General features: G+C 40.4%; 2 protein-coding genes across 2 annotated transcripts in view; one reads left to right on the top strand and one right to left on the bottom strand.

Annotated features, from left to right (window-relative positions):
- The window catches only part of CUL4A (cullin 4A), a 34,084-nt gene extending 23,576 nt beyond the window's left edge, over window positions 1-10,508 (bottom strand). Inside the window, exons 1-6 of the mRNA XM_084226222.1 lie at window positions 10,321-10,508; window positions 9,671-9,786; window positions 6,265-6,368; window positions 4,107-4,176; window positions 2,274-2,347; window positions 698-860 (exon numbers count right to left, since the gene is read on the bottom strand). Of these exons, the coding sequence (XP_084082348.1) occupies window positions 698-860; window positions 2,274-2,347; window positions 4,107-4,176; window positions 6,265-6,368; window positions 9,671-9,786; window positions 10,321-10,480 (687 nt within the window). The 5' untranslated portion in view covers window positions 10,481-10,508. The remainder of the gene's footprint in view (window positions 1-697; window positions 861-2,273; window positions 2,348-4,106; window positions 4,177-6,264; window positions 6,369-9,670; window positions 9,787-10,320) is intronic.
- Window positions 10,509-11,489: 981 nt separating this feature from the next.
- Window positions 11,490-24,052, top strand: PCID2 (PCI domain containing 2). Its single transcript, XM_084226166.1, has 14 exons — window positions 11,490-11,576; window positions 13,051-13,140; window positions 13,713-13,786; window positions 14,477-14,544; window positions 15,069-15,108; window positions 15,593-15,647; window positions 17,279-17,382; window positions 18,015-18,090; window positions 18,211-18,352; window positions 19,378-19,478; window positions 21,565-21,638; window positions 21,803-21,928; window positions 22,139-22,262; window positions 23,252-24,052. Exons 1-14 carry the CDS (start codon window positions 11,541-11,543, stop codon window positions 23,342-23,344), a joined length of 1,203 nt encoding a protein of 400 aa, XP_084082292.1. The 5' UTR covers window positions 11,490-11,540; the 3' UTR covers window positions 23,345-24,052.
- Window positions 24,053-24,269: the final 217 nt, after the last annotated feature.

Here is a 24,269-nt window from a genome sequence, read left to right as displayed (position 1 = left end):
TCAAGAGGATTAACATGAAAGGCAGAAAACCAGGTAAGCTGCCTAACCAGAAAAGGCTTTTTTATCTAGTCTGCCTCTTGAAACCTTCAGCCAGTTTTGTAATGCTGTATTGCCACTTTGAAATGGAGCAACCTCAGCAGGTTTTAGAAGACAACCTATGTGGAAGCCAGAAGCACAGCATTTGTCAGTCTCCTTGGTTACTTACTATCTTTGCTCATGGAAAGTTCCAGTAAGTTGCAGCTTGACATGATATTAAAACCTTGGCCTTAGTATGGCATGCCATTCTATCCTCAGCATTTCTAAGATGTTGCAAGCAGAGTAATGTTTTTCTGATACAGACCCAAGATCTGGACACCAAAAACTGACACCTTTTTACAGTGACAGAGAGGGATTTTTCTGTTCCTACATTTAACTGGCACTAGGATAAGACAATGAGTGATTAAGACAGACAAAATACTGCAAATCTATTAAGATCTGAGGCCATCACCCCTGCTAAGGAAAACAGGCAAAGAGGTCTCATTTAAAAACAGTACAACATTGCACATGGGGTAAAGAAGGAGCAATCATACCAATGTAATAGCTAGATTTAACACACATTTACCAGATGAACAGGATAATTTTTGTACAAAACACAGTTCAGGCAATCCACACTGTGTTTCTAAACAAAGCTGTTACTAGTGAATTTGGCTGTACTCACCTGCAGATCTGAGAGCATGCTCAACAAACTCCGCAGCAAACTCCTGTCCACAGCTTCCCCACTTCGTTCTCGCTCGATCAGCAGGAGAATTCCATCAATAGTCTTGGTTTGAACTTGCTTGTCACTAATGATATGGTTTCTAAATAACTCTAGCCCCATATCCCTATGCAGATATTGAAAATTAGTCACACTGTTGAATCTTTTGAAAAATCATACATATGTTTAAAATATATACAGTGTATATATATTATACAGAAAAAGTATACATTAATGGTGTGTGTTCTCTTTTTGACACCATCCTCCAACAAAACTGTAACAAGAATTATCCTAAAAATACCAGATCACATGCTACCACAGGCATACACTTCAGTGGAGAACTGTTACCAGCCTGCCCAACTTTCACATAATAGACTAAGTTTCTCTGCTCATTAAAAAAACCCAACAAACCTGATTATATACCTTAATATAAAATTCCCTGGATCAGACATTCTATATGTAATTCAGAAGTTTTGTTCAAAGCATGAGTTCTTTGTATCTTTAGGATCTTACTACCTCTACTGGGTTCTTGTTTCATTCTAAGATGAAGAATAATGCCTCTATGCCATGAAGCAGCTAATTGTTAAATATTGAAAACTGAGCAATCTTAGATAGAACTTGTTACCTCCGACTTTTTCACATGCATCAGGATTTCAATAAAAGGAATTTTACCATTGGGAGAAAAAAACCACAAAGTATAAACAGGCCTCATCACCAATGTTTGGTAAAAAGAAGCCTCACACAAAGAGTTGGAGGAAAACTGCTGAAGCTGGGAACAAAATATGTCCACTGGACAAGGAAGAGGCAGGAGAAAGATGCCACTCTCTTCAGACAGCCTGAGAAACTCCCAAGAGCACAGCAGCCAGGCAGGGAAAAGACATGCTCTTACTTCAGGACTTTATCTACTTTTTTTTTGTGGGGAGGGCACTTCAGATAAACTAGTAACAATACCACAAATTTTTGGCAAAGCCTGGGTTTGCTTGCTTGGGCAGGGCTGTAAAATGCCCCTCAGGGAGGATGCTTTAAAGCAGAATGCCCAAAGATGTGACCATGGTAAGCTGAAAGTACAAAAGCATCATCAAGTGACCAGAGCTGGAAAGATAATCTGCACCTTGTCACTGTATCTGACTTAGTTAAGAAAACAGAGCAAGAAGCTGAATATTGAATTTTGTCAAAACCAGGAACACCTACAGAAATGCTGGGCCAGTGCTAAGGTGGGAAGCAGCAGTCAAAGGGAGGTTCCTACAGACTCAGCCTCACCCAGGCTCTGACAACAGCTACACATAAGCTTTGGCTTTGACTTTAAAGCCCATGTTCACACACCTTCCTCTTTTACCCCCACCTTGACAGTGATTATTCCTGGGGAAGGAGGACATAGCACACACACATGCCAACACATGCATCTTCATAAACTGACACAAAATTTTAGAGATCTATTATATAGATCAAATATAATGTGAAAAATTTATTTTCAATTTTTGGCAATGTAATAGTACATCAACACTCCAAAGAGTATAGGAATACTTACATGGATACCTACCATATAGAAGGAAGCACTGAATTCTGGAGCACATATGTACGATCCAAAAATAAGAAAATACTTCTGATCATGATCTGAAATATATAAAGGAAATATTTTTCTCTTCACCTCCATGTGGTATTTTAAATTATGAAACAACTTCTGAAAAACTACATCACAGACACACACCTCATTTACTGATGTAGGTATTTTAAACTTTTATGGTGACTTGTACAGCCACAGGTATGCAAATCTATTGAAGTTAATACTATTACTTGGGGGTATTCCCAAGTACATCCAAGACAGTTTTCAAATTCATAACCATTAACTAAATAGTTTTATTAGCTTGTTAGGAGTTTTATACCACTAATATACAAAGCTATTCAAACAGTACCTCCAATACAGTCAGTAAACACCCTGAAATAGCATGCTGCCATGCTTCTTGCTTTAAAATAAAAAAAAAAAAAGACAAAGGTTTAAACTAAGACAGTAATAAGCTGTGCAACAGATCTTTTCATAGTAAAAGTTAGCTGCCAAATTCATAAGGAAAACAGAGATACATTAAATCCAACAGTCAAAAGAAAGTATAAAAATATATTACCTTTTTTTTTAAATAAAGAAGTGGGAGGAGGAGGTGGTTTTGTAGCTTACTAGACTTTTACATTCAAAATCCATTTTTAACTTTGCTCATAAGAAGGCTGCCCAACTCCCAGTTTAGCAGTCGTGTAACTCCGGATGTCAGTAACTCCCCCCAGGCCAGACAGATTTCTATTCCCAGCTGTCCACCTACTCCTTTCCTAAAAGATTTCATTGCCTCTGAAGCAATTCTCAGGCTGATATAGCTACTGGCCAAGCATATTAAAGCAAAACAGCAGAAAAGCTGATTTTTTTTTTCTTTAATAGCACAAGTGCTAACCCAGCACATGGGCAAGAAAGCCACTTGCTACAGGTTGTTCCTTTAAGGAATAAAAAAAAAAAAAAAAGAATGTTTAGAAGTAATTAAAGCAAAGTGTTAACAGCAAAAGTCCTTTCATGAAAACACAGGTTCACGCTAACTACATTTTCAAGGCAGTATCTTTAACTCTGTTTTCATCAGACTGCTGAATTCAAATAGTTTCCCTCACACCTTCCATTTTTAATTCAAATAAAAATCATATACCTCTGCCCAAACCTCACAGGAAAGGAAAGAACAGTGGATTCAAGGAATGAAAAGAGAAATTCAACCATATGGGGCATCAGCAGCCAAAGCTAAATAAGTGACAATGCAATAAAAACTCATTGTAAAATGTTAGTTTGGAATTATAATGATGCCTTCTTAAGGCACAGCTTTCAGAGAGTGTGTTTCAGAGAGGACTTTTTCTGTAACATAAATCACTGTGGAGGTAGAAGACAAAAAAGGTAGATAGAAAGCAAGTTTCAGTTCTTTATCCTTTCTGTTTCTTAGCTCTATAGTCAGGATAATAATCTCTGCTTTGAAAAAAAATTTCACAAGTTAACCTAGTTCTTGGAGCTATCTAAAAGCAAGATTCCCCAAATTACTTAAAATTATGATCAGCAAACAACTTCAGCATTTCTTGGTTAGTTTTCCTTTCCACCCAAAGAAATAAAGGTGTCAATATATTTGAGTGACGTTCAATCCTTAAATGAACCTATCAAAGTCAGAGTTAACAGAACCTACATTTCAACAACAGAAGTTCCCTCAGCCAGCAAAGGGGAAAGTGAAAAGCAAAACTAAAACTTGCTAAAACTTGGGGGAGGAAATGCAGTGCAGTTCCAAGCTAAAACTATGACAAACTAAATTTAGCCAGATTTCACACCTCAAGGATATATACTCTGAACAAACATTCAACTTACCATTTGTCTGCAATGGTCTTGCCAGCATTTATTTATCTTCTTTAAAAATAAAAGACTATCCAGAGAATCTGTACAGCACTCATTAAGGAAAACTAGTTTGCCAGTATCTTTAGAGGCCAGATTCTGGAGATGATCTTTGCCAGCCATTAGGCACAGCTGCTCCATGGATATTCCAATGCTACTGTGCCTGCCAGGGATAAACCATTAATTGCAGAGCTGCCCAGCACAGTGGCTGGCAGCTCTCCAAAAGGCCTCCCTGTGTTTTCAAGGAATAACACTCCCAGCTCTTCAGTAATACCATCTAGTGGCTGCACTGTGCAACCTTAATATAGATTGAAACAAGAAATCCCACCAGCGTCAAACACACATTTGTCGCCAACTGAGGTGAGAGGGATGGAGAGGTTATTTTATTTATTTAATGAGTTCACACTGAGCACAACAGGAGTGACCCTAATCTCTTAAAAGCAGTTACAGTTCTAAATAATCCTCAACAAATCCAAATACCAGTCTTTTCATATACATCTCCAGGTCACCCTAAGCAATCTACAGAGTTTTCTTCAATACATAACAGATCTAACTGTTATTTACAAATAATACAATTTTCATGTATCTCATGAGTAAATCTAAATGAGGCTTTACCTTCCTCTCCCACACATTATCATCATTTCCAAATCATTCTGGCCAAATCTGATTAATCTCATATCCTTGGGATACAAAGAGGCACACCTGTAAAATATTAAATTTTCAACTCTCCAATCCACCATCACCCTATCAAGAGGACAAGGTGAAAGCAAAGTTTGAAAACACTAGTTTTAAAATGTTTTCTTCATAACATCATCTGAAGTCTGAAAAAGCAGCAATGCAAAAGATGGTTGCACACTGCTTTAAAGAAGACTACAAGATTTGGTTCTCAAAGACCAGGTATGTTAAAGACTACCGTACTAATGTGCTATGTAGAAGCCAGATGTCATAAATGGGACTCAAAAAAACCCCCAGAAAAACAACAAACCAAACCATCAACAAAAACCAAAATCACACAGCCTGAAATCATGTTGGTGCTAATGTACCATTAAAAACCCCAAATTATTCTGAGTGTAGGCACCTACCTGGGGAATGCAGGTGAACCCAGAAACTGAGAGTCACAATTCAGAGCACATTTAAAGCATTCACCTGGAAAGGAGGCTCGTTCTGGGCCCTGGCCCCTTGTTTTTTTCAACTTTATACTATCATCTTCTGCTAAAAAATCCACAGGGAGCTGGAAAACAATGCCAGCAGCCACAGTGCTGTAGTATGTTCAATGTGCTGTTCAATGTGATGGAGGCACTCTCCATCCATCATCTGCTGGCTAAGGCATTTTCCAGGAATTTGAGGGCAGCAAGGTGGACATAGAGTATTTATCTGCTGCTCCAGCAGGGCAAGCCTGTGGCTATTACACAAAAGACACCTATGATATAAAGCACCTTCTCAGCACATAAAGCTTGACTGGATTCAGGAAACAGGGCTGGCTACAGCCAGGTGTCCACAGAAGATCTACGGGTACTTCTGTGACCCATTCAGCCAGAAGAAAGCCCAGCAATGTAACTTCAGTAAACTATGGGGAAATTTACCATAAAACTTCATCCTTCTATGCACCCCAAGACAGCCAAATGATCTCTTGAACTTAGAGCTCTCTTCCAAGAGCCTCCCAAGGTACACAAGATCCATGAAGGCTTGTTAAATGCCTCTGTGATACATCACTGTTGACCAGTAGTTATTTTTAGTCAAACAGGTACACTATGTTTGAAATTTTTTTTACTGTTGTTGATAATCACTGTGATTTTTTTTTTAAGCTACTGCTGCCATAAGCATCACTACTCACCTGCCACAGAAATTCATACCTGCTGAGAAATCTCATAGTGCTAATGACATTTTCTAGATTTAGTGTAAAATTTGTATCCCTATTCAAATGATAAATTCTTACTAGGACACTACACATCAATACACAAAAATTATTCACCCAGATGACTAAAAGTTGCCTATGACTGATTTAAAAACATGTAAGCAAAGAATCTCTTTAACACATTGACAATTTCAGGTGCATTTTTTGCAAAGCCTTATTTTAAAAAATAATGATTTAAACTAACCATTCTAACCACTTCTGTGCATGACAAAAGGATATTCTCTAAACTGAAGAATTTGTGCTTTCACATGTTCTTCACAGACTTGTCGCAGCTGTTCATACAGTGTAGCAGAGACCTTGTAGGAACAGAGATTTTCAACAGCCTAAAAACCAAAAAAGGATTATGAATGAGACAAAAAAAATTAAATTTTCGTGTCTGTGTAATTAAGGCTGACAAAGGAAAAAAATTTCAGCATTATATGTTCAAGCTGTGCATAAAACCAAAACATCAAAACAAAGCTATGCAGAAAAATTAAGAATTCAAGAGTCCCTCCTGATTTTGGTCCCCTCTTATTCTGCTAGATTTTGTGTCACAAACAAGATCCACCATCACAATTTGGGTCATATTTCAGATGTGCTGTTAAACACCACCAGAATTCTGCCTCCTTCAGTACTACTCAGCAGTAGAACTCCTCTAGAAGGTCCATTTTGTGCATCCTTCAGGATGCACACAAGTGCTTTTTTGGGGCAGGAACACAACCATACCAAGTATTTTAATTTTTTTATAATGTCTAACTTTAAGTTAGACATTTCAGCCAGTCTGCCTAAATGGTAAATGAGTATAGCTCCTTTCCTGTCTTTTTTCCACTTATTTCTTCCCACATATTTCTGCCGATTCACACACTCATGCTACGGTACGTAAACTGAGAGGAAAAAATAATTAAGAAAAACCCCAAACAATAACAAAAGCCCCAAAACCAAGCCCACATTTACCATTACATAAAGACTTGAACCTATTTCTTGGGAGCTCATAGGATTTAGTTGAGTATTTATCCTTAGTTAACTAAGGATACCAATTCTGCCCAAAACCAAATGTTCTGGTGGTCCCCTTATTAATATCAGCTGCTGTTATATTATGAGGCAATATTGCACAGAACACTGCCAAGGATTTAAAGCACTATGTCACCTGGTCAACTAAAACTGACCCAAGAATATTTTCCTCTGCTCCAGAGGATTCTAACCTACCTAACCTATTTTTATTTAAATGCACATAAAAATGGCCTCCACAATTCTGATACAACATTAAAGCATGCAAACAAATAAAATTATAACACAGTGCCTATAATGTTTTTCATCTGGTTTTAAGGTAAGTAAAATAATAACTTGCAACAAACAGTATTCAGACAATCACCTTGCAGATAATGTTATAGCCACTCCTATCCACCCAGCCAATTATAAGTCTGGTCAGTACTCTTATACTTTTTTCCTTCATTGCTCTACTGTCTTTCCTTTGCTACTACACTGTCCTGTTCTATGTCCTCCAGAAGGGCAGTGCTGCCCCAATTCTGGTTATTTAGCACCTTGGTACAAAGGTAATTTTCTTTTTCCATTATTTTTAGTCACTCACTCCTCATTCAGCAATTCTTTGTACTGCCCCACTTTCTCTATCCCATCAAGTATAAGCTACTTCTATCAAAATCTGTGCAATCTACCACCAATCCCAGACATCATTTCTATTTGAGTCACAAAAAATTGGCTGTCACCCTCCCATTGCTCACTGACTACATTTCTGCCAAGCACCCTCATGCCTGATTCCATGCTGCCTCTAATGCCTGGAAAGGAGTATACTTCAGGCTTCCCACTCAGCCTCATCATTGTTCTTCAGTTTCTTCTCAGCCACTGTGCCAAATAAAATAAATAAATCAGAAGGTTCAACTGTAGGCTGGTACACCAGCCCACTGAGAGCACTGAACTCTAGCAGGCCTCTCACTTCCTCCCATAATGTCTGATAACTCAAAAAAAAAAACAACCCAAAAACCCACCACAAAAGCCTGATAGTAAGAGCTGATGCACCCAGAGATATCTTCCCCTGTGGATGACTCTATGCTCACCAACAGGCAGTTAAAATGATCTGTAAATACAGATCAGGTTTCCAATGGATGCTGAACCTCATCTTTTATTCCTCTGGCAGGACAGTAAATACCTGTCCCTGCACAGGCACACCGAGCACCACCACCCACTGTGCAGAAATCTTCCTGATTTGCTGCCTTAAGGATTATTCAACCAGCCTTGCACAGTTTTTACAAATAAGCAGGCAAAGAGAAAAAGCAAGAAGTACAGTTCTCCCTTCAAAGTTTATCTGAAATATCTCTCCTCTTCTGCCAAAACTCAAGCATGTACCCTAGTGATTTCACAGCCATATTACTATAATCTCATTTCTGAGCCTCTGAAAACAAGTTAGGTAACACTCAAAGCATCTGTGGGCTGGTTTTTGTTTTTTGGGTTTTTTCTGTTAGACATGAAAAAGCAGGGTTTTTCAAATGCTGAATTTAAAACAATAAAATGCATCATGTCATTCAAACTGCGCAAATCTGCAAGTATTAATAGATAAATATATTACAGTCAAGATTTCAATTTAAAGGGAATAATTATTTTAAGTCAATATACATTTACATAATCAGCCATTTTAGACCCATATACTACATACCCTAACTAAAGAAGTAAGTATAGTCAGTTCTGAAATCCATCCTGCTGTTCTTGAACAGGGACCCAGTACGGACTACTGGCCTTCTCCTCTCTCACAGTCTCCCCTTTGCACTTCAACTAAACATTAAGAAAATTTTAGGAGGGCATAATAATGTTTTCAGTCCTGGTCTGGCAAGGACATCAATCTGCAGATCAAATACCTGCACCCACAGACAACTCATAACTAATTTATATTATGTAGCACAATTTAGCACATCAGTAATCTTTTATAGCATGATCACTCTAAAAAGCTGCCACTTCAGCTAAATACCTCAAGGCACATCCATCTGAAATAACATAGAACTAAACCACATATAATTGGAGAAAGTAGAGAAATGGCTCAGGAGTCCATCTCTCTTTTACCCTCCCTAGCCCCTGCTCCAGTAGTCCAGGTGTTCCAGAAATGCTTTTTCACCACTTGAACAGTAAAACTAAGATCTTGATTGTTATGAAAATGTAACAGTAATCTGAAATGTGGATAAAGTGACAGTTTATTGCCTGCTCAATCAAGATTCCTTTTTAATTCCCCAAAAGGTACAGAACATTGTAATATTATAATGTAATAATATCAAATACTTCAATATTACTGTTTACAAGAGACCAGAGCATGTACAGAAATAATCGTAAAATATATAACTTCATAACCCTGTTAGAGCAACATCCTGCTTTCAGCATGTTGAGTGGGCAGAGTATTGAAGATACTAAGACTTAGACCTCAGCCCTGCCCAGGAATAGCTTTCTGTGCCTTCCAACAGAAACTGCTTTTTCATGGGTCCAGATCCTGGTAGCTCTCCGAGGAACCGATAAACAAAAACTGACTAGAAACAGAGTACGTAGCAAAGTATTCAATCAGCTTTTAAGAAATGAAAATACATTCTGCTGAATGCGTGCCAAAGCAGTTTACTTGCAAAAAACGAAACCAAAACCTTACGTAGCTTACCTGGTAGAGCTCTTCAAGGTTGTATTTAATAGAAATGCTACTCTGTATTGCTCTCACCGCTTCATGAAGTTTCCGCCAGGTGTCCTGAGTATAATTATCTGGTAATTTGGGTCTTTCTGTGAAGTAAGACACAGGTAGTTTGAAAACGGCCACCCAAGGGGAGCCTGCAGCAATGTCTCTCCCTGCTGCTCCATCAAGTTCTGCCAAGCCACTGTGCTCTTGGCCACGTAACTCTGGCACACTCTGAGGGGTCACTAATTCCACCCGAGCCTTTGCACGACGCGCTTCACCCCCGGCTGCTGTGTTTGACGCCCGTGTTACTTTTAGCGAGGCAACCACCGTGGCCTGGCTTTAATCAGCGCTGACACTAAGGTGGCTTTCTGCCCGCTCCCTACGGCCGCTGCCCCCGCGCACGGAGCCCCACGCGTGTCCCCGGGAGCCCTTACACGGGCACGGTGCCGGCGGCGTTATCAGCCCGGCGGCGTTATCAGCCCCGCGGCAGCCGCCCCTCGCCGATACGGCGGCGGGGCGGGTGACAGCGGCGGGGCCCGGCCGCGGGCAAGGGGCGGGGAGCGGCCGGGGCCGCAGTAAACAAAGATCGGGCCGAGCGCACCTGCCAGGACAGAGGGCCCGGCCTGCCCCGTACCCACCTCTGAAGTTCTTGATCACGAGTTTCTTGGAGGAGGCGGTCGTGCCTCCGCCTCCTCCTCCCGTAGAGCGAGTGGGGGTCAGCGAGGCGGGCTTGGTGAGGCCGTTCGTGTGTCCCACCAAGGCCGACAAGTGCGACTTCTTCTGCGACTCGTCCGCCATCTCCGCCCCGGGCGCCGTGTCCGGCCGGGGCAACGCGCTGGGCTGGGCCGGGGCCGGCTGGTCCCCGCCTCCGCTCCCCTCCTCCTCCTCCGCCGCCGCCACCACCCAGCCGCCCTCCCCCCCTGCCCGCGGGCGGCTGCCAAGTGCCGCCGGGGGGAGGCACCGATAGCTGCCCGCCCGTCTCCGCTCGCCCCGGCGGCTGGCTCGGTGCGGGTCCGGGTTCGAGCCCGTTCCCGAGTCCGGGCGGCCCGCGGCGCTCGGGCAGCGCCAGTCCCGCTCACAAGATGGCTCCCGGGCCGGGGCAGGCTGCCGCCGGCGGCAGCAGCCCCTCGGTGTGCCCCGCTTGCCCTGGCTCTGTTTGCTGGTACCCGCCGAACCCCCAAGGGTGTCCGGAACGAAAGCCAAGGAGCAGCCGCTCTTCCCGCCCACTAAAGCCACCAGCCCGAGAGGCCGCCCGCGCCCTGCTCACCGGCACCTGCCAAACCCAGCCGAGCCCAGTGAGCACGAACATGGAGCATGTCCTTGTCTCACACATCTCCCTGGCGGCAGTGCCTTTAAGAATCAACCTGTTCGGGAGTTTAATGCTCAATTCAACTTTTTCCACCTAAGTTCACCGCGACCCCTCTCCAGCACTCCCCAAGGGAAACAGAACTAGCGAGGAGACAGGGGACGCGAGCCGCCATAGCTCTCCCGGGGAAGCAACCGGAGTGTCCCGCCACGCGGAGGGCACAGCCCGCCCACTGGCCAAGCCGAGGGTTCAAGGGGCAGCAAGGGTGACAGCCACGACACTCACACCGCGCCGCCACCCCTGAACGCGCGGTGCCCCCAGCGCACGAGGTTTACCGCTGACGCGCGCCCTCTGCCCCGCCCTCCGCTCACTCCCATTGGCTGCCCGAGTGAAGCCACGCCCCGGACCCGCGGTGGGCGGGGCAGCGGGCGCGGGGGGCTGTCCTGCGCCGTCGGCCGCGCCGTGATCCGGAAGCGCGCGGGCAGTTCCGGGATTGCGGGGCTCGCGCGGCGGCGCCGGTGTGCGGCTCCCGCCTCGGCTCCTCCGCCTTTCATGGCGCACATCACCATTAATCAGTACTTGCAGCAAGTAAGCATGATTTTTTAAATTATTTTTTTAGAATTAGTCTTTGGGCCCTGTTTGAGTATGCGGGTGTGTTTTTGTTCGCTGTAAATGCGGTGCCTCGGTTAAGAAATAAATCAAGGGAGGATGAGTGGGGAAACATATTTCTTCAGTGTGCGTGAGGCACACACCGTCTGAGTGCCGAGGACGTACACCTGGAATGCCTGAGAAGTGTGGAGGTTTCTGAGGTAATTTATGTCGAACAACCGCACGGAGGGTTGTGTGTGTGTCCAGGAGCAAGTGCAGCTCAGGATCCGAGACACGGGGCTCGGAGATGCCCAGAATTGCGGACACAGCTCCTGCCGTGCGGGATGGACGGGCAGCAGCGCAGCCGCAGCGCTTCGGCCGGACGGGGCTGTCCGTGACAAGCTTTTGTGCCTCCGCTCTGCGTGGTTCTTGCTGGACCGTCGTGTTCTCGTCGCTGTTACCATCTTCATCAGGAGTTAGTTAAGGCCCAAAAAGAAAGTAATTCGGTTTTAGTCTCTAAAAATGGAGCAGCTGAGGTCTCCCAGGACAGCAGTCTGCTCTGAAAAGTCCACGTTTTGCTCGGTTGACACTCCATTGAACGTTCAAGATGAAAAACTATCTTGCAAACATAAAATTACGTCTTCTTTTTCCTGAAATAAAAGCTAATCACAAATTTTTGAATGAGCTTAAAGAGTTGATTTTTCCTTTTTTGTTGCTATTTCAGTCTATGGTGTTTTTCCCATTTGGTATGAGCTTTCCATACATCAGAAAGATTTTTTTTTCATATTGGGACACAAAAATATGACAAAGCACAAGCAATGGGAAGGAAACTCTTAAGAAGCAATACTTAAAACTATTTCCATAACTGAATAAATTTCCACCTTGATGTCACAATAACCTGTCCAAGCAGACTGTTTTTTACAAGGAGTTATCTTTAGCAGAAAGCAGGATTAAAGCATTCTTCCACAGAATATAACATTTAGAGTCTTAGTAGGTTTCAAAAGCATTTGGTACAGATAGAATATCAGTCTAATATCAGACATTGCCTTTGGAATTATATTTACATGTTAAATCTTCCTGTCTTTGTTTTAAAGCATTTCTCAAATATTGCATCTTTGCATTTGTGTTTGATGCCTCTAAGTCCAGCTGGAATTTTAAAAAACTTAACCAAATCTGGCTTCCAACTGCCATTTTACAAGGCTAAACCCATGTACATATGTATGCTTGCATCCTACAAATAAGGAAAAAAACACAATGGTGTTCTCTCTACCTTCTCCCTGAGACCTTTTTGAATAACAGGTATATTGGAAATACAAAATTATTTGTTCAGTTTTAAGCCTTTGAATACTTGCATTTGATTTGATATTAATAAGTATAAACAGTGATAACTAGATGTTGGCTTTTGTAGTTGTGTAAATATGTCATGTGCCTGTTGCTGGATTTTATTCTGTAATGTGACTGTTTACTTTGGTAGGTACAAGAAGCCATTGAGACCAGAGATGGTACGTTTTGTGCAGAATTAGTGTCATTTAAACATCCACATGTTGCAAACCCAAGGCTACAGGTGAGGATGTGTTTTTTGACCTTTTCTTTTACTTTCAGTTTTCCCAGCTCTAGGTGTGGGTTCCTTTCCATGGGAGAGAAACCTTAGAAATCTGTTTCGCAGGCTGAGGTAGGATCCCCATGTAGGTTTGCTTCCCTTTTCTTTTTACAAGGATACTATGTTTAATTTTTGTTTTCTGGTTGGCTCTGTGTGTGCTATTTTGAATTGTTTTCTGGATAGATACAGTTTTCAATGTCCTTTTGGACCAGGTCTGCATCAGTTATTAGCATAGCACCATGGAAAGCACCATAGACAAAAAAGCAGTGTGTGGTAAGGGCTTGGTGTTTGTGTGTTTTGGATGCTTTTATTTAAGGCTGGCTCTGTTCAGGTTCTGGAGACAGAATGCAAACCAGTAATTCATTACACTGGATATGATTGTTAATGTAATTTAAAGTTCTGGTAGATGCATACTGGAGGCTGCTTCCAACCCTAGCAAATCTGTGAGAACTGCCATGACAAAATATGCATATGATGTTCTGTTTCTGGTGCATTGGATGTTCCTGTAATGTTTTATTGATTTATTCTACACTTAGCTTCCATCTCCAGAGGAGAAGTGTCAGCAAGTTTTGGAATCACCATATGATGAAATGTTTGCAGCCCACTTAAGGTAAAGATGGGCCTGGAATGTAAAGTCAGTTGTGAGGTGTTCAGCAGGGATGGGGAAGGATATCCTTAAGTTTACTCACCTGTTTTAAAGGGCTTACACCTGAAAATTTGGTGTTTATTACTCTTATAAATAAAGTCAGAATTGCAGGAAATAAAGACTTTCTTTCTCCTCTCCACATTAAGTTTGCTCTGTGTACCTGGCTGTCATCTCTGTATGGCCATTGACACAGTGTTGGTGTCAGTGCTTGCTGTTTCCCCTCTGCATACTAGCTGCACAAGAATTTAGAGTGAAATAAGTGAGGGAAATAAATATTTTTAAAAGGGAATTTTAATCATGAAAGTACTCTTAAGAGAGCTTAGTATCTAAATAATTCTGCAAGGCTTTTACTAAATAATTTTCTGCATCTAGTCTCTCTCAACAATCTTGCATTTTTAAAATTTAATCCTGGTGACAGTTTCAATACACATTAGTTTATATAAAACAAATACTGTTCATCTCTAGCATCTGTTTTCTACAATTTTCAAGCTTAGTGCTCTATTAAAATCCTCGTGCCAGTTTTTTAGGAATGCTTCTAGTCATATTCCTTTGTGCCATAAATAAACTGAAAAACTTCATGCCTGGTAGGACACAAAAATAAGTATTTCATTTATGTATATTTTCTGTTGCCCTAATGCACCTTTTCTTTGACAGGTGTACTTATGCTGTTGCAAACCATGACTTCGTAGAAGCATACAAATGTCAAACAGTTATTGTCCAATATCCTTTTCCATAAATCTTGCATATTGTTTTCAGATTAACTTCTTGTAAAATAAGTTCTCTTTATGGCTTTTGAAAATCTCATAAAATGTGGTCTGCTTCCCAATACACTTCAGTTGTTTAGGTTTCTAAGCAAGGAAGTCCAGATACATTCTTCTTCCACCTTTCTGTAGGGTTCAGAAAGAATGTTTTACTTGGCTCTAAAACAGAATATTAATTTCTCCCAGAGTATAGGAGAGTCTCAAGTCATTATAACACCTTGCAGTTTGTACATGGCTGGAGGGGAAGATTATGATAAAGAAGCTTCTGTCTTATCTCTGGCCAGTGTTTCTTACTGCTGCTGCCACTCAAAGTTGAGTGCATGGCTGTGCTCATGTTCTTCCATGCTGCAACTCAGCTCCTCAACTTCTTGATGGTGTTTTGATTTCTAGTCTTTCTTGAAGTCATATATGGTACCACTGAACAGCTGTTTCTCAAATGTGTTCTTCATTTCATGGCATTTTAAATTTTCCTAAATGCAGTACATCTTTCCTGCGAGCATTTCAGGCACATAAAGAAGAAAATTGGTGAGTACATGGTAGAAAGCTACTAGAAAATTGCTTCATCTTTTCCTAGTATAATACCATTGGAGTCAAACTAAAATTATACCTATAGTTTTATTTATTCTCAGTGATGCTAAAATCAAGCCTAATTGGCTGTGTTGCCTGGTTGAGTTTTCATGTCCAAAGTGTGGAATTTAAACATCTGAGCTTAATTACATAGAATGGTCCATATCTAAATACATGAAGGATTTGTTCAAAGAGAAGTGGAATTTTATTACAGCCACAGTAAAAAAGACTTTAAAAATAATTTTTGCAGTGTAGGATGTTCTGAAATGCTGAGATCTTGAAGAACTGTCCTTTTAAGAAGTGCATTCTTCCTCACTTAAAGATTAATATATACTTTTCTAATTGTATGACCAGCTAACAACAACAACAAAAAAATCTCTTGTTTCTCATGTCTTATTGCTTGATTTGCACTTACTCAGTATACTATGATTTTCTTTTCCAGGGCCTTACCTATTATGTATTCTGTAGCCCTTGACCTTCGAATTTTTGCTAATAATGTAAGTAGATCTGATTAACAGCCTCATTACTTTTATCTGTTTGGTATTTCCACAATAGAAATATTTTTACAGGGTTTATTACACGGTCTAATTTTGCTCAGTTCTCTTTAACTCATTGTTTAGGATTTTGTTGGTATGCTAAATTTATCCAGTCCTATTGAAAAGTGAGGTTGCTCAATCTGTCACCTCCTAGTGGTAGATAGAACTAGAGGAGTTCAGAGGACCTGAATGCAACTCCCAGCAGTTGCTTAGAACTTATGAAGGGATAAATATTTTCTTTATTGAGTAGCATGTGGTGTAAGTCACCATTTCCATGTTATCCCTGGGATTTGGTGGGAATTGGAGGTATCACAGATAACCAAGCTGATCTAACCATTCACCAGATCTGAAGAGGCAACTTTCTGCTCCCCTTTTCCAGATGTGGAAAAGGGGAGCAGAAGTGCACCACTTCTGATGCTCTTTGGAGCTCTTGGTGAGCCCATACAACTGCTGTCATGCTAATAATCCCCAAATTTACATTATTTTTCTCAGGCTGGTGAATTGAAGTAGCTTGTGTAGGGATCTCTTGAGAACTTGTAGGCCACGGTAAGTGGCAGAGTTGTGGTTTTGTTCCTAGTCACTTCACCTGAAGAGTTGAAGCTAAGTTCAAGTGAGGTTAGGGTTTGACAGTATCCAGTATTTTCAGTGTTCATCCCCTCATCACTCTCTTGTGCCCAGTTACCCACAAAACCACATGTGGAATGCTTGCAGAGGGAGTGTTTTTTGTGTGTGTGACCGCTCTGCAACAAGTCTCAATTCTCAGTTTGAATGAGGGAAATCCATGTCTCTTAGATGCATGAGAAAGGGTAGTGTTGAATCAGTCATGCTGGAGGTGTTTGAACTCCATCTTCTAACCTTAGTGTATTCAGAGGATCTGGTTTCAGAGGAGACTGCTGCAGCAGGATGCATTTCCATTTCTTTTATTTATGTTTCAGCTAGTGAGAATGCAAACACTATAATAAAACTTTTTAGAATGTAATAAATATGCATGTAATAAATATCTATGTAGTTTTTTTTTCTGTTGAAATTCCTCATTAGTCAATGTGTGGATCTTTCCCATATATTGACAACTGAATTATTTTTTTTTCCTCTTGCCGCTGTAACATATGTTTTATCTTTCTTCTGAAAGTCTCAGGTCCCAGCAGTGTGTGTCTCTACTGGAAACTGTTGAATATGGTTTAGAAATAGCATCTAGTCTTTGTGGCTGTGGAGAGAAACTGAATTATAAATTCTGAGACTCAAACTTCATAATTTTTTCCAGGCTCTTGGTCTTTGTACACTTGAGTTGAAGTGTTAATGCTCCAATTCAGGTGTTAAACCTGAATTCAGGTTTCTGAGAGCTGCATTAAACTGAGTGATACTAAAGGTAATAGAGATCAGTGCTATTTTCCTTCTCTACATTGGGCCTGGTGCCTGTCCAGGAGCCTCTCTGAGTGTTTTCTTTTGTTCTGGGAGTTGATTGCCTTCTAGATTTGAGAGACAGCAGCCATGACAGATCTCTTGCTATAATACTTCATAAAATGCTGAATTTAAAAACTAAACTTTGCAACCCAGTGAACCATGATGTAGAATTGCATATTGTTTCTTGCTAGGCAGATCAACAGCTTGTGAAGAAAGGGAAAAGCAAAGTGGGTGACATGTTGGAAAAAGCAGCAGAGCTTCTGATGGGCTGCTTTCGAGTCTGCGCCAGTGACACGTAAGTGAAGGACTCTCTACTGCACTAGTAAATTATTAAGAACTTAATGAACTTTGCTTTAGATTTTTACATACTTAGACCATATTTAGAATGAACACTTCCGAGGCTTGTCTCTTTTCATTTATTGTCTTAATCTCTTGACTGTTAACTGCACAGGGAGAGTCCTCACTTTAGGTTTAGCATTCCTAACAGGTATTGTTGGGAGGGACTGATTATGTATGTCCCTGTTTCTTAGGAAAGGTGATGAATGCTTCTGTGCCCTGTTAGTTGTGAAGTTTGCTCCATTAGAATGGAAAAGAGGTGGCTCTGGTTTCCAGTGTTAGCAATTTTAACGCTTCTGAAGTAGAAAAAATGCTCTTTTTGGGGTCGTTCTTTCAACTCAGGTATTATAAGCCACTGCTGTGCTTGTGTATGTTATCTGCAGACTGGAGTGAGGACCCTGATGCAGATGAATAATATTCTGCATGACATCTTTTCATTATGTTGAGAAAATATATAGCAGAGCAACACTTATGTTTACCCTAAAAATGCTATGGAGTGAATATCTATGGAATGAATTTGCTGTGAGGACTAAGTCATTATTTTCTTACAATGTTCAGTACTAGCAAGTTTTTTCTTTTTCCTTATGACAGTCGAGCAGGCATTGAAGACTCAAAAAAGTGGGGCATGTTGTTTCTTGTGAATCAGCTGTTTAAAATTTATTTTAAGGTAGGGTTCAAGTCTGGTAAGATGTGTTTTGTATTTCATATTCTAAGTTAAACCCCCCCTGTTTTTATATGATACCATCTATCTACATGCTGATTAAAATGCTATTTCTTTTTTCAACAGATCAACAAGCTCCATCTCTGTAAGCCCTTAATTAGAGCAATTGACAGCTCAAATCTGAAGGATGAGTATAGTATGGCACAGAGAGTTACATACAAATACTATGTTGGACGCAAGGCCATGTTTGACAGCGACTTTAAGCAAGGTACTGTGTACCAGTAAGGCACGTTTAAAGTCTTTCTCCTTGGCATGAAATCTTGCTGAAGTTGTGTGTGTGTGACTCAGAATTGCACTGATCAAAGGAAAAGTCATGCTGAAAGGTCCAAGACCCACAGGCTGACTCGAAACAGAGATGAGGTTACATGACACTTCTAATTGTAGTGCCTGCCCAGCTTTAAAATGTTTGTGCCAGTGAAGTTCCCTACAGTCTTAATGCATTATGTGTGTGCATTATAAAATGCGTGAGCATCCAAAAGAATAGGTTTGTAAAAGTTTTGCAAAGGAGCCTTCAACTCTCCAAGTTGCTGTGTGCCACGTAGGAAATCTTCAGCAAACTGTAGTGTAGCAAACTGTAGTTTCTCGATCCATTGATTTTGGAAGATGTACGAACTGCATTTCCTAGATTTCTAATAGATTTCACTAACAGAAATGTTTCTAGAGCTAACAGGTACAGCTTCATCACTAACTTCAGCCCTTGACCAACATCTATTCTGGAGCTGGCTCTGTTACTCCAAACTGTGTTCTGCCTTTCAGGCTTATCATTTTTTCTCTATCGGTGGAAGCTGCTGAGAGATTTTCATGTTGTTATGCTGTGTGGTCTCACTGGCACATTTCTGCAGCTCAGGAGATGGGGGCATTGCATTCAGCTTTCATCTCTTGAGGAACCTAATCTCAATTTAGGAAATAGATTGTATTACCAGCACTTCTTAGATTCTCTGCTTCTGTAATAGGAGCACAATAATATTACTGAAATTAGCTGAAAAATCCAATATTACTTGTAACTGTAATGTCTGACATGAAGATCTTGATGAGTTTTCTTTGACTTTCTGAAGGAGAACTTACCTTTCTCGTATTTTGTATGAATCTCCAACTTTATGTATTTTGAGTGACATGATTCTTTCATATACAATTTCAAATGTTATGTGTTCAAGAGAGATGGACATTGAGCACAGAATTTGGGTTACAGCTTTAATCCATTTTTGTGTTGATTCGTGTTACTCGTGCTTGCAGCTGAGGAGTATCTGTCATTTGCCTTTGAGCACTGTCACCGATCAAGCCAGAAGAACAAAAGAATGATTTTGATCTACCTGCTGCCAGTAAAAATGTTGTTGGTGAGTAGATACTACTTTTCTGAATAAGGGGAAGGGGGTACACATGCAGACTGTAAAACTGATGCTCAGTATTTTCTTGGTTTTCCCTTAGTGGAATTCAGATGCTATTTTACCCCTGTAAGAGCCAGCATATGCACACCTTGCTATGTGAGGGCAAAAAGTGTTGAGTTGTCATGTACAGCAACATGGGAAAGGAGATAGCAGGGGAAATAACACAGCCAAACAAAAAAAAAACTCTACCCCCAAACCAAACCAACCTGGCCCTCCTTTCCCCCTACCTTTCTCCCACTCCTCCTAAGTGTGCAAGCTGATCTTGCTGCTTTAATGAAGGTATATTTGAATTCTTTGGAGAAGCACTCAACAGTGTGACTTCTGTCTTGTAGCAGAGTGCCTCTCTGCTGATCAACTGCACTCAAAAGCCAGGGAAGGTGTGGATTCGCTAGAACAAGTTTGTCTGCCTATTTCACCTGGTGGAAGAAAGGAGGGTGTGCAAACAGATGGCTGAGGACTGTTGAGAGGGGTTTGCCACAGCTACAGCCTGTCTTTGGCTTTTTTATTTGTACCTCATACATTTTCCCATTCAAGGCCATGTCAGAAGGGTCATGAGGCAGAGCATTTTGGTTCTGAAAAATCAGTGAAGTCTTGTTACTATTTGATCATTTCATATTTCTATTAAAATAATTAAGCACATATTTTTTGTTCCTGTCCTTTCCCATGTGCTGTGCTAATATTTGTGTATCCCTGAATTAGTGGATTATGCTGAGTGTTAATTCATTGTGACTGAGGTGACAGGAATGAGATTTTAGTTTCCTGTTCTGGCCCTGTTCCCAAAGTTACCCTTGTAGAATGTTATCACCTGCCTTTATTGAGTTGCCATTTTCCACCTTCCCCTTGATCTGTTTATGACTTCCCTGCTTTTTCCTTTCAGTGCTCCCTTTCCAATCCTTTGGTGTGTCAAGTGGGTAAAGGGGGAGTATAGTGGGTATGGTAATTGGTTTCTGTTTCCCTTGTTTTATTTATTGACTTTCTTAGTGGTTGTTTTCAGATCAATCAGTGCCAGGGTTGATAAAGGAAAACTTATTAACAGTCTTCCTAAAAACTTTGTCCCAGTCCTGACTGGGTGCTTTTAACTGGTTGGTCTGTTAGTGCCTGAAATTACTGTGGCTTTTCTAAAGCAGTTTTAGTGTACAAGAGGCATTAAAGAAACTAGATAAAGGTCATTGTATTTACAGTTGCTATTTTAAATCAGAGCCCAAACATTAACACTAACTTCAAACTACTAAAATAGCTTGTGTGTTGGTTTTTTTGTTCCTAACAGCTCTCAGTAAACCTGCAGCTCAGTTCTGCTCTCAGCTAATCCTTCATCCAGGAAAGGAGTTAGCTACAGCATAACATGATGTAACTAAATTTAAAGTCTGACCAAGTCAATATGCATTCTGATCTTTGCTGTGCAGGGGACAAAAGATAAAAGTTTCTTTTTGATTCTGTAGATGGTTCAGTCTTACCTGATCTAACAATAGAAAATAATTTTGTTTCTTTAAATTTAACCTTTCTCTCCCTTTTTTTGGGGGGGGGACATGGTGGTGGTGTTTGGTTTTTGGAAGGACATTTTTATTTCTGCATGGAGGCATAGAGAAGAAAAAAATCTGTTACAGACTGTGATAACACTTGACAAGGCTGAAGCACTGCTCATATTCCTTTGGAAATGCTTGGGATTCCTGCAGTTCTTCTGTTTGTAGATTAAATGACACAACTTTGACATAAAATTTGAATCTGCCAAGGCCTTGTGTCACAGGATCTTAATTCTACAAGTTTGATAGTTGCTCCCTAACATTAAGTATTAATTGTCCCTAAATCATGATGAATCAGTAGTTATTGTGAGTTGTGCTACGAGGTGTTTGAGAGGGATGAGGGGGTTGTCTTGCAAATACTTTTATTCACTTGTGTTCTGTAGGGAAAAAAAAAAGTGGTTAAAAATTCTTTTTTTCTCTTAACAAATTTTTTTAGCTAGATTTTTCTTTACTAGATTTTATTTTAAATGTATTTAACTTTACCCTGGAAAACTTGGACACCATTTATTTTTCAGGGCCATATGCCAACAGTTCAGCTCTTAAAAAAGTATGACCTTATGCAGTTTGCTGAAGTAACAAAGTCTGTGAGGTATGATGCTTGCTTTTCTGCTCTGTGTTCAAAAAGTATTAAGTAAAAAGTATTTCTTTGGGGTGGTTGAGGAAGGCAGGGGGGAGGCATTTTCCTACCAAGTCATACTTTCTTTTCTCACTGGTGTCAGACCTTCTCACTTTTTCATTTCTTTATCCTTGCAGTGAAGGAAATCTTCTCCTTCTGAATGATGCTCTAACAAAGCATGAGACCTTCTTTATTCGATGTGGAATCTTTCTTATCCTTGAGAAGCTGAAAATCATCACATACAGAAATCTCTTCAAGAAAGTGTAAGCATAGCAAAAATTACATTTTTGCAAAACCAGATTTAATAGGGTTTCACCTGGGACTGGGGTAGCATTGCATATGCTCCTTAGTTCTCTCTGAGAGAGCTGGCTTCCTATTAAGGTGAATTTATTGTAGAAAGACCATTTTTCTAAGAAACAGAATTTTAAAGTGATTATTTCTCAATAACACATTTTTCCTGTTGTTTCTTTCAGATATTTACTGCTCAAAACTCATCAGCTATCTCTAGATGCTTTTCTGATTGCTCTGAAGTTCATGCAAGTAGATGATGTTGATATTGATGAAGTCCAGTGTATTTTAGCTAACCTCATATATCTGGTAAGTGCTCACCATTTGTTGTCTGGTGCTTCCACACTTCTGACAGTGAAAAATATTAGATAGAGAATAACAGTTTATGACAAAAAACTCATCAGTAATCCCAGGTTTTCTTGTGGGTTTTTTTTTGAGGCTTCTGCTCAAAGTGAAATGTTTTCATTTGCCCTGAGGACTTCCTCTAGTTCCTCCCTTTTTTTGCAGAAATCAGTTAAAATTGAAGTTGACTTTCACATTACAAATTCAATAGTGACATTTCTGTATATGCAGAAACATTGATTTAAAAATAGAAACCTTTCAGGTGGCACCAGAAAAATTTGTTCTGCATTTGAAGTAGGAGACCCTTGGTCTTCTCAAATTGGAAAAAAATAGACCTAGATTTCTTCGGTTCTGTTCCACATTTTGTCTTTTACTCTAAGTGAATCTCAACTGCTTATGAATGGACAAAAGCTTGAAATCTAAATATTTGTATTAAATCAGAGGTTGTGAAGCATCACTGTAGTGTCAGCAAGAAAATTAACCACTACTCTGTTTCTGAAACATTATTTGATGTGATCTAGGTAACTGGGAGATTTCTTTCACTGTTACAACGCTATGTATGAAAAGGAAGTACTATGTCATTTAGTTTATTAAGTATGGAATACTAATTGATTTAAATCCTCATTTTAAAGTGAACAAGAGTGAATTTAGAAACACTTCTGTAGAGCTCTTTCTCTTGGAGGCAGTGCAAGCAGACCCACGGGGAGCTCTGGCAAGAGGCTGTCAGTCTGACAGCACCCTTAGTGCACAAACAGGGTGGTGGCTCCAGCTTTGTGCTGGCTCTCCAAGGTGTCCCAGTTACCCAAACGGGACCCTCATGGATATTGAAGTACAGTAGTGCAGTGGTGAGTGGGCATAAACAGCTCTGCTATGGTTAGCTTGTAGGTGTTTGCTTGGTTGTAGGGATTGTGTTACCAGCTCTAGGTACTAACACTGCCTTTTTCTTCTCCTGCCAGGGTCACATTAAAGGCTACATATCCCATCAGCATCAGAAGCTTGTGGTCAGCAAGCAGAACCCATTTCCTCCGCTGTCAACAGTGTGTTGTTGAGTATTACATCTTAGCCATGCAAGTACTCTTCAGATACTCAGCTTGCCCAGTGGAACTGCTCCCAGTGACCCCAAGAACACTGTCAATGGCCTGGTTCATGTCCAGGACTGAAATACCAGGAACGGTTTGGGGCTCCTTTCCCAGAATGGCCAAGGCTGCCAGGGTTACAAAGTGCATTGAAATGAAATGTTGCCTTTTAAATGGTAGTTTCCACAGGCTTTCTAGATCATTCAAAGTATCTCATGAAGAAATAAAGCAAAGCATTCCAAATTCCTTCCCAAGTACTTAAAAGCTTTTATAAAGTACTTCATGTTACTATTTCTGTGTTTATCCTTCAGAGAGAAGTATCAGCCTTTGTTACTTGTGTTAATCCATTCTTCAGAGTGGAAGTAATGTTTTCCTACATGGTTTTCAATGTTTTTTAAGTCTCAATAATTTTGTTGATATTAAATACTCTCTTCAAACTGTTTCTGAAAAATAGAGAAGTATTTGACACCAAAAGCTTTACTGTGTCAGTAATACTTATGGGTTTGAGTATATGTGGTAGGTGCCCAGAGATGGCTTTGGGATTTTTTAAAATTCTGGTCATATTTTGTTTAATTTTTGTTATGATGAACAAAATCTCATGTAGCTAAATTATCCATACTCTGTTTTATTTTCCTTCTGCGGAAAACACTACCACTGGATCCAGTATTTTAAGTGTTACTACCCTGGGGGTTGGTTTGTTTGTTTAGGGGTGGTACAATATAACTTTGTCCAGACTGATGAGATTTTAGTTTGGGGGTTTTAAAACCATTTTTAAAACAAATAAAACATTTATTTTTTGTTGTCTTTGACAGTTGGGTTTTATTTTACCCTTTAACTGACATGGGCATCATTCATAAGGAAAAACATAAATTCCGTGTATGAGGGGAAGCACTTTTTA

The sequence above is a fragment of the Fringilla coelebs genome (genome assembly GCF_963513975.1).
Source record: "Fringilla coelebs genome assembly, chromosome: 2".
NCBI lineage: Eukaryota > Metazoa > Chordata > Aves > Passeriformes > Fringillidae > Fringilla > Fringilla coelebs.
The sequence above is the reverse complement of the archived record's forward strand: the minus strand, read 5'-3'. Positions and strand labels throughout refer to the sequence as shown.

What these genes read in the sequence shown, in the direction of transcription:
- PCID2 (XM_084226166.1), top strand. Translation starts at nt 11,541, where the DNA reads ATGGCGCACATCACCATTAATCAGTACTTGCAGCAA. An exon ending in TTGCAAACCCAAGGCTACAG is followed by an intron (nt 13,141 to 13,712) that starts GTGAGGATGTGT and finishes TTCTACACTTAG; the next exon opens with CTTCCATCTCCAGAGGAGAA. An exon ending in CGAGTCTGCGCCAGTGACAC is followed by an intron (nt 17,383 to 18,014) that starts GTAAGTGAAGGA and finishes TCCTTATGACAG; the next exon opens with TCGAGCAGGCATTGAAGACT.